The sequence below is a fragment of the Sceloporus occidentalis genome, unplaced genomic scaffold, assembly GCF_023333645.1.
Source record: "Sceloporus occidentalis isolate IW3139 unplaced genomic scaffold, rSceOcc1.0.p SCAF_170, whole genome shotgun sequence".
Taxonomy (NCBI): Eukaryota; Metazoa; Chordata; class Lepidosauria; order Squamata; family Phrynosomatidae; genus Sceloporus; species Sceloporus occidentalis.
Window position 1 is genome coordinate 1,855,930 of NW_028317150.1, and position 14,672 is coordinate 1,870,601.

At 38.9% G+C, this 14,672-nt stretch overlaps 1 protein-coding gene across 1 annotated transcript in view; it reads right to left on the reverse strand.

The window, feature by feature from the left end:
- Positions 1–14,672, reverse strand: part of LOC149279351 (cyclic AMP-dependent transcription factor ATF-6 alpha-like) — a 73,825-nt gene that overhangs the window by 35,132 nt on the left and 24,021 nt on the right. Inside the window, exons 11-13 of the mRNA XM_089501312.1 lie at positions 14,024–14,120; positions 9,947–10,011; positions 8,910–9,021 (exon numbers count right to left, since the gene is read on the reverse strand). Of these exons, the coding sequence (XP_089357438.1) occupies positions 8,910–9,021; positions 9,947–10,011; positions 14,024–14,120 (274 nt within the window). The remainder of the gene's footprint in view (positions 1–8,909; positions 9,022–9,946; positions 10,012–14,023; positions 14,121–14,672) is intronic.

Here is a 14,672-nt window from a genome sequence, read left to right on the forward strand (position 1 = left end):
GACTTTGGTCTTTTTTCAACCTTATGAACTATGTTACACTGGAGTGGGAATCAGAAGAGGGAGGGCTCTTGTTTCATGACTTCATTAAAGAGTTAATATAACTGAACATAACCAATAAACAGATTTAATGAGATGATTTTTAGATCTTATATAACCGTTAAACTTACTATTCAGGTGATAAAACATTTGAAAGCAAACACTGCTTCATGTTTTGCTATATTTGGTAATCCACCTTTGGTTGCTTCCCACGCAGTAGACACCAAACACATGCCAAGATTAGACAATGATGCAATGTCTGAAGGATTTCTTGTAGATAAGTCACAGACAACTCATAGAACAGGAACCCCTCTTAAACACTGCAAGTTTCATAAAAAAATGGGGGAGGGGGAAACACACACATTGTAAAGGTACACTACATGGCCAAAAGTATGTGGACACTTCTCTTAATTATTGCGTTTAGGTGTTTTAGCCACGCTAATTGCTAACGAGTGTATAAAATCAACTACATCAGTAGTAAAATGGGTCATACTAAGGACTTCAGTGACTTTTAACATGGCCTGTCATAGGACATTGTGATGTGGAAGCATCTAGAAAAAGCCACCTCAGCCACAAAGCGGTAGAGAGTGGGCTTGTTGAGTGCTGAAGCGTGCACTGTGTAAGTATTTGTATCATCACTCACTACAAAGTTCCAAGCTCTATGAAATAGGTTTGCATGGCTAAGCAACTGGGCTCATCACAAGCACTTCGTCACAGTGAAAACGTTTTCTCTGGAGTGATGAATCATGCTTCACTATCAAGAAGTCTGATGGACAAATGTGGGTTAGACGGATCCCAGGAGAACCCTACCTGCAGGAATGCATTGTGCCTATTGTAAAGTTAAATGGAGGAAGGTCTGGGGTTGGTTTTCAGGGCTTGAGCTAAGGCCCTTAGTTCCAGTAAAGGGTAATGTAGAAGAAGAAAAAAAAAAACAAAAAAAAAAAACTTAGTTTGGGGAGGCCTTTTGTTCTACCATGACGGTACCTCTGTCCACAAAGCAAAGCCCATAAAGACATGGTTTGACAAGATTGGTGTCAAACCCCACTGAACTTATTGGGATAAATTAGTCCTTAACTAAAAATGTTCTTTTGGCAGAACAGACACAAATCCACTGATCTTGTGGAAAGTCTTATGAGAATAGTGGAGGCTGTTATACCCAGACAAGGGGCTCAATTCCATATAAATACCCATGGTTTTGGAATGGGATGTCCAACAAGCTCAAATTAGGTGTCCACATAGCTTTGGTTATATAGTGTACCTTCCCCAAGCTTCAAAGGAGAACCAAACATCTTTCCCACTGGTATCTATACATGTATGTATGCAATACAATAAAGGATGGGTAGGGAATGAAGGGGTTAAACATGCATAGAAGAAATTGATTTGAATCATGGAACTTACAATCTAAGTAAGAATGATGTGTACTCACATTCCCTAAAATCTGGTTTAAATCTGAACTAATGTTTCACTTAACAAATACATGGTGAAGCAGACAACCTAAAACAGCAGTGTTTGCATAAGTTGATGGTTAGAAACATCCTAAAAGCAATGAGGCAAAACGATTTAATTACATTTGATAGTTGAGATATAGTAGAAAATAGGCTGTAAGAGTGTTAACACATTGCTTATTGTATGTTACACTCCATTACTACTGGCAATGACGTTATACAACAAGAGTATCACGTCACTTATTTAATTGCAGGTAATCAGTCAATTAGCATTGTGCATTACCAATGAACCTGTTAAATATCTAAAACAATGAATAATACATAACATTGAAGTTACTCTTTAGAAAAACCCTCACTTGTACACAATCTCCATTTTAACGGTTATGGCATATTTGCCCTACTAACAAAACGCACAATGTAATAAAAATAAGCATAATATCTATGTGTGATATAACATATTTAGTATTTTTTAAATGGTGTCTAATCTAGGGGTTAAGTGGCTTTAAGGTTGGTCGCAATCACTTCATTTGAAACCAACCTAAAAAGTAATCAATATCTGTGAGAACATGAACGTAGGAGGAGAGCCACAGGAGGATTGTGGTCATTTTGTTTGAGTTCAGAGACGTCCCAGACATATTTTTAAGCTATAAAAACTTGAGAAAATACATTTTTCTGCAATAAGTTTAAAAGTGGCAACTAGATACCCATTTGTTGTGTATGCACACCAAAAACTAAGTTAAACATTTTCTATGTTACTCTATTTATAAGGCTAGGTTTCCGCTTGTTTTTTTTTTGCTAAAAATGCCCATAAAAACGCCAATTCAGCCACACGGCGTTTTTTAGTGAAAAAACACTGCGGCCAGATGTTAGCTGTTCTTCAATAGGAAATCGCACAATGCCATATCCACTTGGCGTTTTTCTGTTTGGCGTTTTTTCAGTCCTCTTTGGAGTTTTTCTGCTTTTTTGGGCTCTGTGGCAGTTTTTCAAAATCGCAGCATGTTGACACTGGCGTTTTTTGCAAGGAAATCTTGGCGTTTTTCTCCAATAGAAGTCTATGGGAGAAAAAAAACGCCATGAAAAAGCCATGTGGGTTTTATGCCTTGGCGTTTTTTATGGGTTTTTTTTCCACAGTTACAATGCAGAGGATGGACCCAGTATCTGTGTGTCCTACGAGAAATAGGCTGGAAACAAACAGTTTCACACAAAACAAAGTTCATATTGAATTTTACACCATTTGAAACAAACATGCCATTACAAACAAACATATCCAACCGGATCCTGCGTGCCAAAAGCAACAGCAAACCATTTGCACCATCATTTGGGGCCAATCTTCCTAGAGGAGCAGACATTCGGAATAAAGCATGCCTTACAAACCACAGAAAAGAGACAAAAGGGTCCGCCGGGGCGTGTTTAAGTAGAACTCTACCAAGGAAATGACATCAGGAGGGGGCAGATACTTGACATTTATCCTAATCCCTTTTAGCTGGGTGTAAATTCCAATGTGTAAAGGCTGGAAAAACTGCCTAAGGTCAAAAAGGCAATTTCCACAGAAAGGCTAAAACGCCAGAAAAAACGCCAAAACGCAGGAGAATGCAGTGGCAGTTTTCTTGGCGTTTTTCATCAAGAAAAAAACGCAGGACAAAAACCCAAGTGGAAACCTAGCCTAAGGGTACTTAAAAATTGCAACTAAGGTTAATTCTCTCAACATTAGGACAACAGTTATTTCACAAAGACAAGAAATGATAAAAAAATGTTTCTTATAAAGTTAGTTGGGTTTATCCTACTAACATGTACCGTTAGATTTTAGGGAATTTAAAATATATTTTTTAAACCCAGAATGTCTAACCTTTCTGCCTATAGAATATCCATGATGGTGTTCAGGAGTTAATGTTTTAACAGCACAAGCCACAAACACAGTATTCATACAGTCTGTTGAATAAAAAAGCAGAGAATTCTTTAAAAGGTCCCTAAATAATAATACTAATAATAATAGTGTGTGTGGGGATATTCATATTACATCATTGGTTTAAGAGGGTTAATTGAATTATAGAACAAAAACATTGCAAAGATATATAGTAATTCAGCAAATACATTAAATGAATGGGCCCTTTGGGGAGCACTTGATTTAACATATTTCTCATTTTTTCCATTGTCTCTAGATGAAATTCGATACTCTACCACATTCTATCATAGACATGTACAAAATTATTTAATGCGAAGTCAAAGCTAAGCAGTTACCAAAACAGATTTTTTTTCCTGACTAATCGACTAAAAAATTAGAGGATTTATTTGTGAGGGTAGACATTTTAGCTTAAAGAGAAAAGAACATACTAAAAATACAGGTTTTGGCAGAATAATAAGCCATGTTTGCACAGCTGTAAGAACGACTCTTTACAAGTACTCAAGAATAGAATCTTCAACAGAACAGGCTGCCACAAAAGGGAAATATAGACTCAACAGGTGTACCGTTCATGCCAACAATCAACTCATTCTTGAGATTTCCAATCCAGTTTTAGTTGACAGCATAATCCTTTAATTGTTCACCTTACTTGTGATTACTGTACCACCGTTACATCATCGGAACTAAAAGGTAGCAAAACTTAAAAGGGCATTTACGTAAATATAAGACTTGTGCAAATGTTGTGTATGTGAACACAGGAGAAATATACCGTATTTGCCCGAATACAGGCCCCACTTTTTCTCCACACTTCTCCAAGTCTTTAAAGTGGGGGGTGCAGGAATGTGCAATTTGTATCGCCAGATGCCCGGGACATGTAGTTCTGGGCGCAGGCTGCAGGGTTAGGATCCAGATCCCCCGCAGCCATGCAGGGGAACTGGATCCTACTCTTTGGCTGCCGGGGGTGCGTCTGCGCGATCCGCATAGACAACTTCCAGTTCCCGGCACCTCCGCTGTGGGAAGTGCTGGCAGGGGAGGTTGTCGAAGCGCATTGTGCAGACGTTCACTGGCTGTGGCGATGGGTGTAAACAACCTCCCTTGTCGGCACCGGAAGCTGTCTACACGTATCGTGCAGATGTCCAGACGACACCAGGAGTCTGCATTGGTAAGTCGGGGGGGGGGGGGGGTTGCAGCGTAGCAGCATATCTGGTGGGGAGTCAGAGTGGCAGTGTCTGGGGTCGTTATAACGTTGGAATACTGCCCTGCAGCCCAGTCTCCGAAGGGAGGGGATCATGCTCTGCTTCAGTATGTCAGAGTACATGTTGGTTCCCTCAATGAACTGTAGCTCCCCAGTGCCGGCAGCACTCATGCAGGCCCAGACCTTGACATTCCCACCACCATGCTTGACTGTAGGAAAGACTTGTCTTTGTGCACTCAACTTCTTTGGCCGACCATGGCGAGGCTGGTTCTGAGTGGAACCTTGTCCTGTGAAACCGCTGTCTTGCCCACTGTGCTGCAGCTCAGTTTCAGGGTCTTGGCAATCTTCTTATAGCCTAGGCCATCTTTATGTAGAGCAACAATTCTTTGTATCAGATCGTAAGAGTTCTTTGCCATGAGGTGCCATGTTGAACTTCCAGTGACCAGTATGAGAGAGTGTGAGAGCGATAACACCAAATTTAACACACCTGTTCCCCATTCACACCTGAGACCTTGTAACACTAACGAGTCACATGACACCGGGGAGGGAAAATGGCTAATTGGGACCAATTTAGACATTTCCGCTTAGGGGTGTACTCACTTTTGTTGCCAAGGTTTAGACATTAACGGCTGTGCGTTGAGTTATTTTGATGGGAAAACCAAATTTACACTGTTATACATGCTGTACACTCATTACTTTACATTGTAGCAGAGTGTCATTTCTTCAGTGTTGTCGCATGAAAAGATATAATAAAATATTTACAAAAATGTGTGTGTGTATATGCACATAATTTACTTACCTTCAGTCAGATTTAGCCCTGGCTAGAGGATGGCTCTGTGCAAGGGACACCTCACTGTGCATGCGTGTGAAGTCCTCCCATTGATTTCAAAGGGGGCACTTTCCCCATTGTTAAATCATGGAGGAGGAGGGCACCATCTGCAGCATGACTGTGATTTTTTTTAAGAATTTTTGTTTTGGAAGAGTGCATATTAAATTACTCACAGAATACCCTGATATGCTTTCTTCTATAGTGGGGGTTCAGGGACACTAAACAAAAATTAAAACCTTTAAATAAGCTTTCATTTTCATGCCACAGTGCTATGTGTGGATGGTATTACAGAGATCTTAAAAGGACAATCCAGCCAACATATGGACTTTATAAATATGATAGTTGAGTGGCCCATGTTCCCTGTTCTGCTGCCCCCCATCTTAACAGAGGATGTTTACATATTGTAATTGTTTAGGTTAAAGTAGCTCAAAATCAATAGTTCTGATGTAGTGTTTTAAGATACAGTGAAGAATGCCTTTTATTGTTACTGAAAAAGAGGACAAATCTATCGCCAAGAGTTATCAGACTTTTAACTGCAGCTAAGTGAGATTATTCAGTCTGTCTGTAACCAAGAGCCACGAAGAATATTCTCCTAATTATAACGCTGCTGTGTTCAGACTCTGCTTGCATTGCTAAAAGCTGCTGAAAGGACACAGGAGCTTTGCCAAGTTTATAATGACAAAATTCCAGTAGTGTGAGACACTCTGATAATCCCCTTGTTAGAAACCAGGCACTCCATCGTTCAGCAGACAGCTTTCTCTGGAACTAAGCTACCTACGACACGCAGCAAGATGAGGTCTCTGTAGAGCAAGGGTGTGATGTTATTCCCATGAACTGGTTAACAAAATTGCAGCAAACATACAGAAAGTACACATCAAAATGTTCTGCTTATATTTACTAATCCATAGCATCCCCCTTCATAGATGTATTCAATATAGCTAATAGTTCTTTTAACATATTACCTTTTCTATATTCCTTTTGCGTGAAAGAACTCATTCTCTGTACACCATCAATACATTTTTTATATCAATGTATTTCAGTCAACTTAAATTCAACAATAAATTAAGTGCACAGGTCCTATAGATATTGGCACAAAGATGAACAACTTTGCCTGAAATTGTTCTTAACATACAACGGAAACAAATTGTTCAACGTTTCATTAAAGAATAGTAAAAGTGATAAAAAGGGAGAACGTCTTTACACAGAGATTTCTTGATAGTACTGTGAGCATTGGCATTTACCATCTAAGTATAATACTACAATATAGCAAAATCTACACATTTCATTCCCAAAAGTCATCATCACTGCAATTGGTCTTTGTTGTAATGTAAGCCACACTCAGTGGAGATTAAGTTAAATTTGATTTCAAATACATTAAGCGTAGTTGCTGCGGTGTGTATGTATTTCCTTTGGTGGTAAATGCTGGTTTATTAAGGTTCCCTCCATTTCATTTTCCAATCGGGCATGTAAATGTGACCCATGAGTGCTTCATAGCCTACGTCTAGGTCTGACTTTTTGGTTTCAGCAGGGTTAATGAACATTGTCTGTGAACATGTAGAGTGACTCGGTACTAGAGCAAAGGCCAGAAGTTTCATTATTTGTAAATCTCACAAAAGAAGTAATGTGTATTATCAGATCATCCAAACAAGCCATTTGTCTTCATTCTGAAAACTTGCTCTTTGAGTAGAAGATTGTACGATGTGTTAATAAAAGGGTTGACAAGCCTCCACACTACAAATATTTAAAGAAACGCAACACCGGAATGCCATTCTGTTTAAACAGACTGGTTTTTAATTTTATTCTTGCTTTCGGGAGGTGTCCTAAGAATGTGCCCTGAGTAGGACAAGATAATTAGTTATTGGGCTTTGAAATTCTTTCCCACTAATGAAAATCCAGTTAGCATACAAATGGGAAAAAGTGTTTCAAACTTTCAAAATATACCAGTATACGTACATGCCATCTTTTTGTTCTTGTGCATTTAAATTCTGACTCTTTGGCTGAACGGCCCATTTTTACAATTCTCCCTTTGTCACTAGTCATTAACTATGGCCTACATTTACTTGGAGCTAAAGTCACATAACATTTAGTGCTGCGGTTCACATAATGGTGATATTTTACATAGCACAACTTAGTCATTATTTCAAGGATATTACTCAGCACAGCAACAAAAATGCAACATTTAAAGCAGAAGTCCCCAAACATATTCTGAAAATATATTTATTTGCCTTGATTTACAAACCATCGGATATGATTTTCATTTGTTAAGTTTTTTTTTTGTTTTCTTCTTGTTTGTATTCTTCTTTTTTCCCTTTAACCCCTACCACATGCTAACAAATTCACCACTATCTAACCATCAACACTCACTAAAACCAGTATCTTAAAAATTGCAGAGCGATATATTTTATGAATTTGGGACAGATGCTGCAGGGGAACTCTGTTTTCTTGTAGCACTCGAAAGCACAAGCATCACAGGTGCAAAAGGTTTGACATAATTATTGATGCATATATTCTTCTAACTTTTTGTGTGCTTAACCTAGGTTATATTACACACACACATGGATATAATCTAAATACAGGCTACTCAACAAAATCACACAGCAACTCCCTTACTATGTGTAAAAACAAATGACAAATCAGAAGAAAAATGGAGCACCCAAACACCTGTGTAATTCACAAAAACAATATAAATACAGAAATACTTCATTTTCAAGATATGTGGGTAATGTCTACAGTATTGGCTAAATTAACTAAAATGTTTGGAACTAATGAATGAAACAAACTTTACTTTTTTCACTTGTTTATTATGGGAAAGGGAGTTTTTCTTGGGAGTGGAGTTGTGTTTTTTGTATATACGAACAGCTTAACTTGCCCTACATAGAAAAGAAATATTCATTTGAAGCGTTCAAAAGTTTGACACCTACTCACTACCAAAATTGTCCTGGCCTCCCACAGGGAACAATGTGCCTCACCTCCAGCAAGACAGCAAAACCAAAAATTGTCTTGTCAATTTTGGGAACAGAATGTGGGGATGGCTGGTAAACACATAATGCATGTATATATTGCTTACTGTAATATCATATGGGTTTATGTGGTGTGCTGATATTATTAATGTTAACATTTTGCATAACACTTGTTTAATATTGCAGTTCCCAATAGCAACAAATATTTAAACTTGTGTAAACAATTATTTTAACAGACAAATTGAATTTGCTTTATTCAGTTAGACATCTGTTGAAGTGTCAATGTGTATCTGTGCATTCCTACACTCCAAGAATGCAGTCTCTCCTCAATACTTAACACAGACTAATGTGCCAATTCGCTGAAAGAGCCGGAACAAGCATACTTAAAAAAAAAAATGAATTATTAAAATCTTGTATTTATATAGCACCAACAATTTACGGAGCGCTAGCTAATAAATAGATATCGCAGTTTCTTTAAGAGCACTACGTAAGGAAATCCAGTTGGGTTAAATTCTATACACAAAAAAAAGAAACCCCAACTCACCCTGCGAAAGGACACCACATAAAATGTATCTCCTCTTCTATGTATAGCTTCTAAAAAGTCTTGGTAGCTTCTTGGAGAGGAATAATAAATTTGCAACTCATTCACAGAGTTTCTACAAAGAAAGAAGATAAGCACAGGGAAAAAATACATCAGTCATTAAGAGTGGTAAACTCTGGACTTTTATTCCTCCAATTTGTATTGGGGTATAAACTGCAATTGTTGAGAGATTACTAGGAGGGTGATCACAAAATGCCCAAGATCACGTCTTGATGTCTGACAGGGATAGCTTCAGACAAACCATAACAATTTACAACAACTGTGCTACACAGAGACCTTCCTTGATGAGAAGCAGAATGGAAATTACCCCAGATGTCTGTTTCTAAGTGAAACACCACTCTTAAGTCAAATGAGCTGACAGAGTTAACTGAAAAAACAGACACAGTGACAATACAAGGCCCCCTTCCCTCAAATAAATAAAACACACAACACACACATACATTTATATAAGGATGTTATGCAGCTCCAAAAAAAAAAACAAGCAGGTGCACCAGAAGTACAATTGTGAAAACGTGGATTTTATGTAGCAATGCACTCATTCTACCACTAGTCTTTGTCAAACGTTTTTGGCTTGTTTCCCCCACACACATTGTAATTCAAGTATGAATTTATAGCTCCTGGTATATGTCACTGTCAAACTACACCCCAATATGTGTTCAGCAATGTCTCCTGAGTACAGAGATGCAAGGGTTTGTTGGGTTGTTTGGGGACTAAAAAGCCACATTTGGGAAGTGTTCCTTTTTTTTTTTTAAATCAGAAATTTGACATGTGGTCATCCTGCCCCCTGTGGTATTTGGGACATTGTTGAACATGGCCAATTCAATTTACCCCATCAAATCAGAATTCATGACTTGTTTTTTTTCTTTCTTTTGGGACGTCAATTGGCATCAAGGGGTTAAATAAAAATGTTGTTTGAAACCATGCTATAATATAAAAAGGTAAACAATCTAGAACTAAACACCAAGAAATAGGAAACTTACTTCAAGCTAGTATCCGTATATTGCATTGTTACGAGTTGTGATGTACCAGATTTCTCTTCAGCTTTCTGCACAGGGAAAAACCACGAAAATAGTTTTTATTTACAGACTTGACATTGCTAAGGACAGATAAACATCTTCATTTTGGGTTAATTAATTCTACAGAAGAACAATGGTCTATCCTTTAAAGATGGGGTTGTGCATCCATTTTCACATCTAAGCTCTTGTACCGATTTACAAATCAAGAATAACAATTGTTCTTCTGAGAGGAATACAACTCCAAGTCTTCCTACATTTATCTATTTTGTTTCAAAGCCAAATAATAGCAAAACAATAAAAGAGGCCCTGGTACATTTACGAGAAGCTCCCCTTTCCAGACAGAAGCCACCAAGTCAAGTTTTAAATTTACTCTGTTTTGAGTTGGTGTTCTTTTCTATAGAGGTTTTGTTCTTTTGTGGTGGTGTTCAATAAAAGAAATTATCTTTTTTTTAAAAAAACAAACAATAAAAGTTAAGTTCTCATTGCATTTTTTTATACATACGAAAGCCTTTCCAAGTGGTTCAGGTTTTTGGGGGTTTTTTTTGCGGCTATTAGGGATGCATTACAGGCATATCCCCGCTTTACTGTAAACATATTGTGTACGTTAATGTGGGGTATGCCTGTATATGAAATGGTAGAATGCTTAGCAAAGACCAAAAAAGCATATTGAAAACACATTCAATCTAATTAATGGCTTTTACTTCTAAACCTCTACAGATTAAATGAGGTTTCTCCAGAAACCTATGCGTTGGGTCCTTACACTGGATTTTGTAAGTTCCCATATGATAGCAGCTTACATTCCTTCACATAATCAATAGTGTCTAAAACACAAGCATTGATCTGGACTTATTTTGAAGCCTTACAACAGGCCTAGATAAATTCTTATTCATTTTGAGGTGTGAATCAGCAAGTTGGCTGCCGCAGTAGCATACCTAGCGGGTGGGGCGGTCCGCACCGGGTGCCGCTCATCAGGGGGGTGCCAACTTGCCGGCACCCCTCCAGAGACGGACAGTAATGTCCGCCGCTGGAGGAGCAGGCTCGCAAGGGAGCGGTATCGGAGGTCTTTAACAGACCTCCGGCTCCCTTGAGTGATTTTAAGCCGGTTCCCTTGAACCGGCTTAAAATCGCTCAAGGGAGCCAGAGGTCTGTTAAAGACCTCCGATACTGCTCCCTTGCGAGCCGTGCGGCAACTTCTGCTGTGCGCCGGGGTTTGTTGTTAGATCCCGGCGCACAACACTGAAGCCGCGGCCACCGCTGTCCGTGCCCTCTGAACCCGGAAGAAGACAGAAGAAGCGGAGCGAAGAGGAAGAAAAGTAGCTGACTGCTGTAAGAAGAAAAGAGGAATGGTAGGAAATAATTCATTGAGAGTGACAGTGAGAGTGGATTGGTATGTGTGGAATCTGTGGATTGGTATGTCTGGATTGGTAAATGTGGATTGGTATGTGTGGAATCTGTGGATTGTATGTGTGGAATGGTATGTGTGGAATGGTATGTGTGGAATGGTATGTGTGGAATGGTATGTGTGGAATGGTATGTGTGGAATGGTATGTGTGGAATGGTATGTGTGGAATGGTATGTGTGGAATCTGTGGATTGGTATGTGTGGATTGGTAGATGTGTGAGAGTGATGGGTGTTATGCTGTACCATTTCCAATGTCTTTTTCATTATATAATTATTCTCTAAAGTACATCATAACTCCCATCACTCTATACTGTTCCATACAGTGGCAGAGCTGGGAGACAGAGGCCTTGCACCCCCACCCCGCAGGACTCCTGAAAGGTAAGTGAACTTCAAAGGGGGAAAGGGTAGATAGTTAGGAGGGGGTAGATAGGGAGAAGGGAGTGAGAAGGGGTAGATAGGGAGAATGCAAGGGTAGCAAGAATATTGAAATAAAGAGTCAGAATGAGAGAGAGAAAATGAATGGATTAATGTGTGGATGAATTGTGTGAATCAGTGAGAGAATTAATGAATTTGTGAGAATGCATCGATGAATATGTGTAAATAATGTGTGAAAGAATAAATGATTGTGTGAATGAATTGTGTGAATGAAAGTGAATTAGTGAGTGACTGTAAAAGTGTTTGTGTTAATCATAGGTGTATAGTTGATTTGTCAAAAAGGCAAAGATGGTATAAGCAGGGTGTTTATGGGACAAAAATGGCACAGGCAGGGTGTTTATGGGACAAAGATGGCACAGGTAGCGTGTTTATGGGACAAAGATGGCGTACACTCGGCTGTTTGGGAACAATGCTGACTCATACTGGGCTGTTTGGGAGCAAAGATGGCATGTCCTATGTGTGTGTAATTTGGGTGCTGGTCAGGTTCTATGTGGGCAATGTGGACGCCCGCTTTGGAGTGTGCAATCTGTGATATATGCCTGTAATTTAGGGGTTTTATCTATACCTTGTATTGCTTTTTTGAGTTTTTATGTGATTTCTAGTTGATCTATACCTGCAATGCTGTTTCCGTACATTATTATTGTATATCTGCAAATACGGGATTTGTACGTCTGATTCTATGCCTCCAGTGCTGAGTTCACATGTGAACAATAATAATAACAATATTAATATATATATATGAATGCTAACAGCAGTCACACTCCTATCATGCCCAGGCAACCAGTACATGCTAGAACCTGGGTATGCATGGGCATGATAGCTGTTAATTATATATATATATATATTGCTATTTTATTTTTTTGTCCAATTTTGATGTGTTACTTACTTTTAATAAAAGTGTGAGATTTTTTTTATGGTGTGGGGGGGGGGCATTTTCGGTTTTGGCCAAGTAAATGCTGAATTTTTGGTTTCGGTCCAGAATTTTCATTTTGGTGCATCCCTACTAAGCAAGACACTGAAGTGGTAGGCCTATACCACATCAATGTTTGGCTTAGTATATAGTGATAGGGGTTATGCTGCACTATTGTCAATGTCTGGCTCAGTGTATAGTGATAGGGATTACACTGTACCACTGTCAATGTCTGCCTCAGTATATAGTGATAGGTGTTATGCTCTACCCCGTGAATGTCTGCCTCAGTATATAGTGATAGGTGTAATGCTGTACCCCCGTCAATGTCTGCCTCAGTATATAGTGATAGGTGTTATGCTGTACCACCTTCAATGTCTGTCCCAGTATATAACGATAGCAGCTATGCAGTTTTAAAGTGTGTGGGGGGGGGGGGCACATACAGGATCCGCCCCAGGTGCCAAATACTCTAGGTACGCCCCTGGACTGCCGATACTTATCTCTTTGGAAATACAGATTGTGGAGGCGTATAGAGAGTAAAGTTTATGTTGCTATCTCTTTAATCTTTTTTCATTTATAACAAAGAGTATAGCAACAGAAAAGGCTTTAAATTGCTTGATTGTTTATGTGGGTTAAAATACAGTGCAGTTCCATTGATTCAGCTCCTAGGTAAGCAATATAGACATGAAAAATTAGATAGGACTTGACAAACTTGAGGCAGCCTGATGTAACACGGGCTAAGCAATATATGGCCATATAGTGTGACGGAATCCCCAATATTTATGCCTTAGATGGGTGTGTATTGAACTGAATTCACTGGCATGTGTTGAATTTATGTTTTGTTTTGTGTGACAGTATCATACAGGCATTATTTGTTGAAGACCAAGTTATGCGAGTTTGTACTTTCACCAGAAATGCTTTATGATTGAGCAACCTTAATCCAAAAGAGAAGCACAAGATGTTAAATAACTGTAAAGGCCTGTTAACCAACTCGGAAGTATGCACATTACAGCCTGTCCAGTTTTGGCCCAATTGTAGGCGTTCTATTTTATACAATACGCTCATGCAATTAGTAGCTGAACAGTACTTCTCACTGACATAGAGCTTGAGCCGCAAAAAGCAAAGACAGTGAATCATTTTTCTTGTTTAGTTTTTCAACTGAACTTCACACAGATAGTAACTCATTAGCAGGATTTCGGACTACAGAATCTCGCCTTTGAAGTCATACTCTTCTCATTACAGATATACATTGATTTTTAATAATTTTAGCATTACCAAAATACCAGATGATTGCTCACCTGTACAGCCCGTGCCTTTTGGCTGTTGGTCATTCGTCTGGACTTTGTTCTCTCCGCCTCATGTCTATGGACCCAGCCCCGTAGCTCCTGGTTCAATCTATGGTTCAAGTATAGTTTCAAGATTATGTGACGTGTCAGGTTGTAAATGAAAACTACAGCTGAAGTACAAATGTTTCTCTTATAGGAGAGACTTTTTACCACTACCATGTGCATGTAAAAGTTTCCATACATTACCAGATGTTGAGCTATTTCAAAGTGTATGTGTTGGTTTTCAGCAGGGAGGGGGGAGCAATTAGTCCTTACTCTTTTCACTTTCTGAGAATGAGGCTGTGCTGTGCAAAAGGGAGCAAAGCCTAACTGCTTCTCCATCTTATATATATACACATTAAAACAAAATCACCCGTTTTAGTGGAGGCAGTAATAACGTGGGGTAAATAAGAATAGTGGCAGCTGATTTTTCATACTGAATTAGATCTTTACAATATTATAGGTCTTACATCTTTACACACGTATAGGTGTAAAATCTAGTCGTAAGCAATACTACTACTTTTGATAAATGTTGGACTAATCTATGCAGACCTGAGGTTGCTGTCTGCCTTGGCAGGAGGGGGAGTGCTTGGCTAAATAAAAAACAAAAAAAAACAGAAAC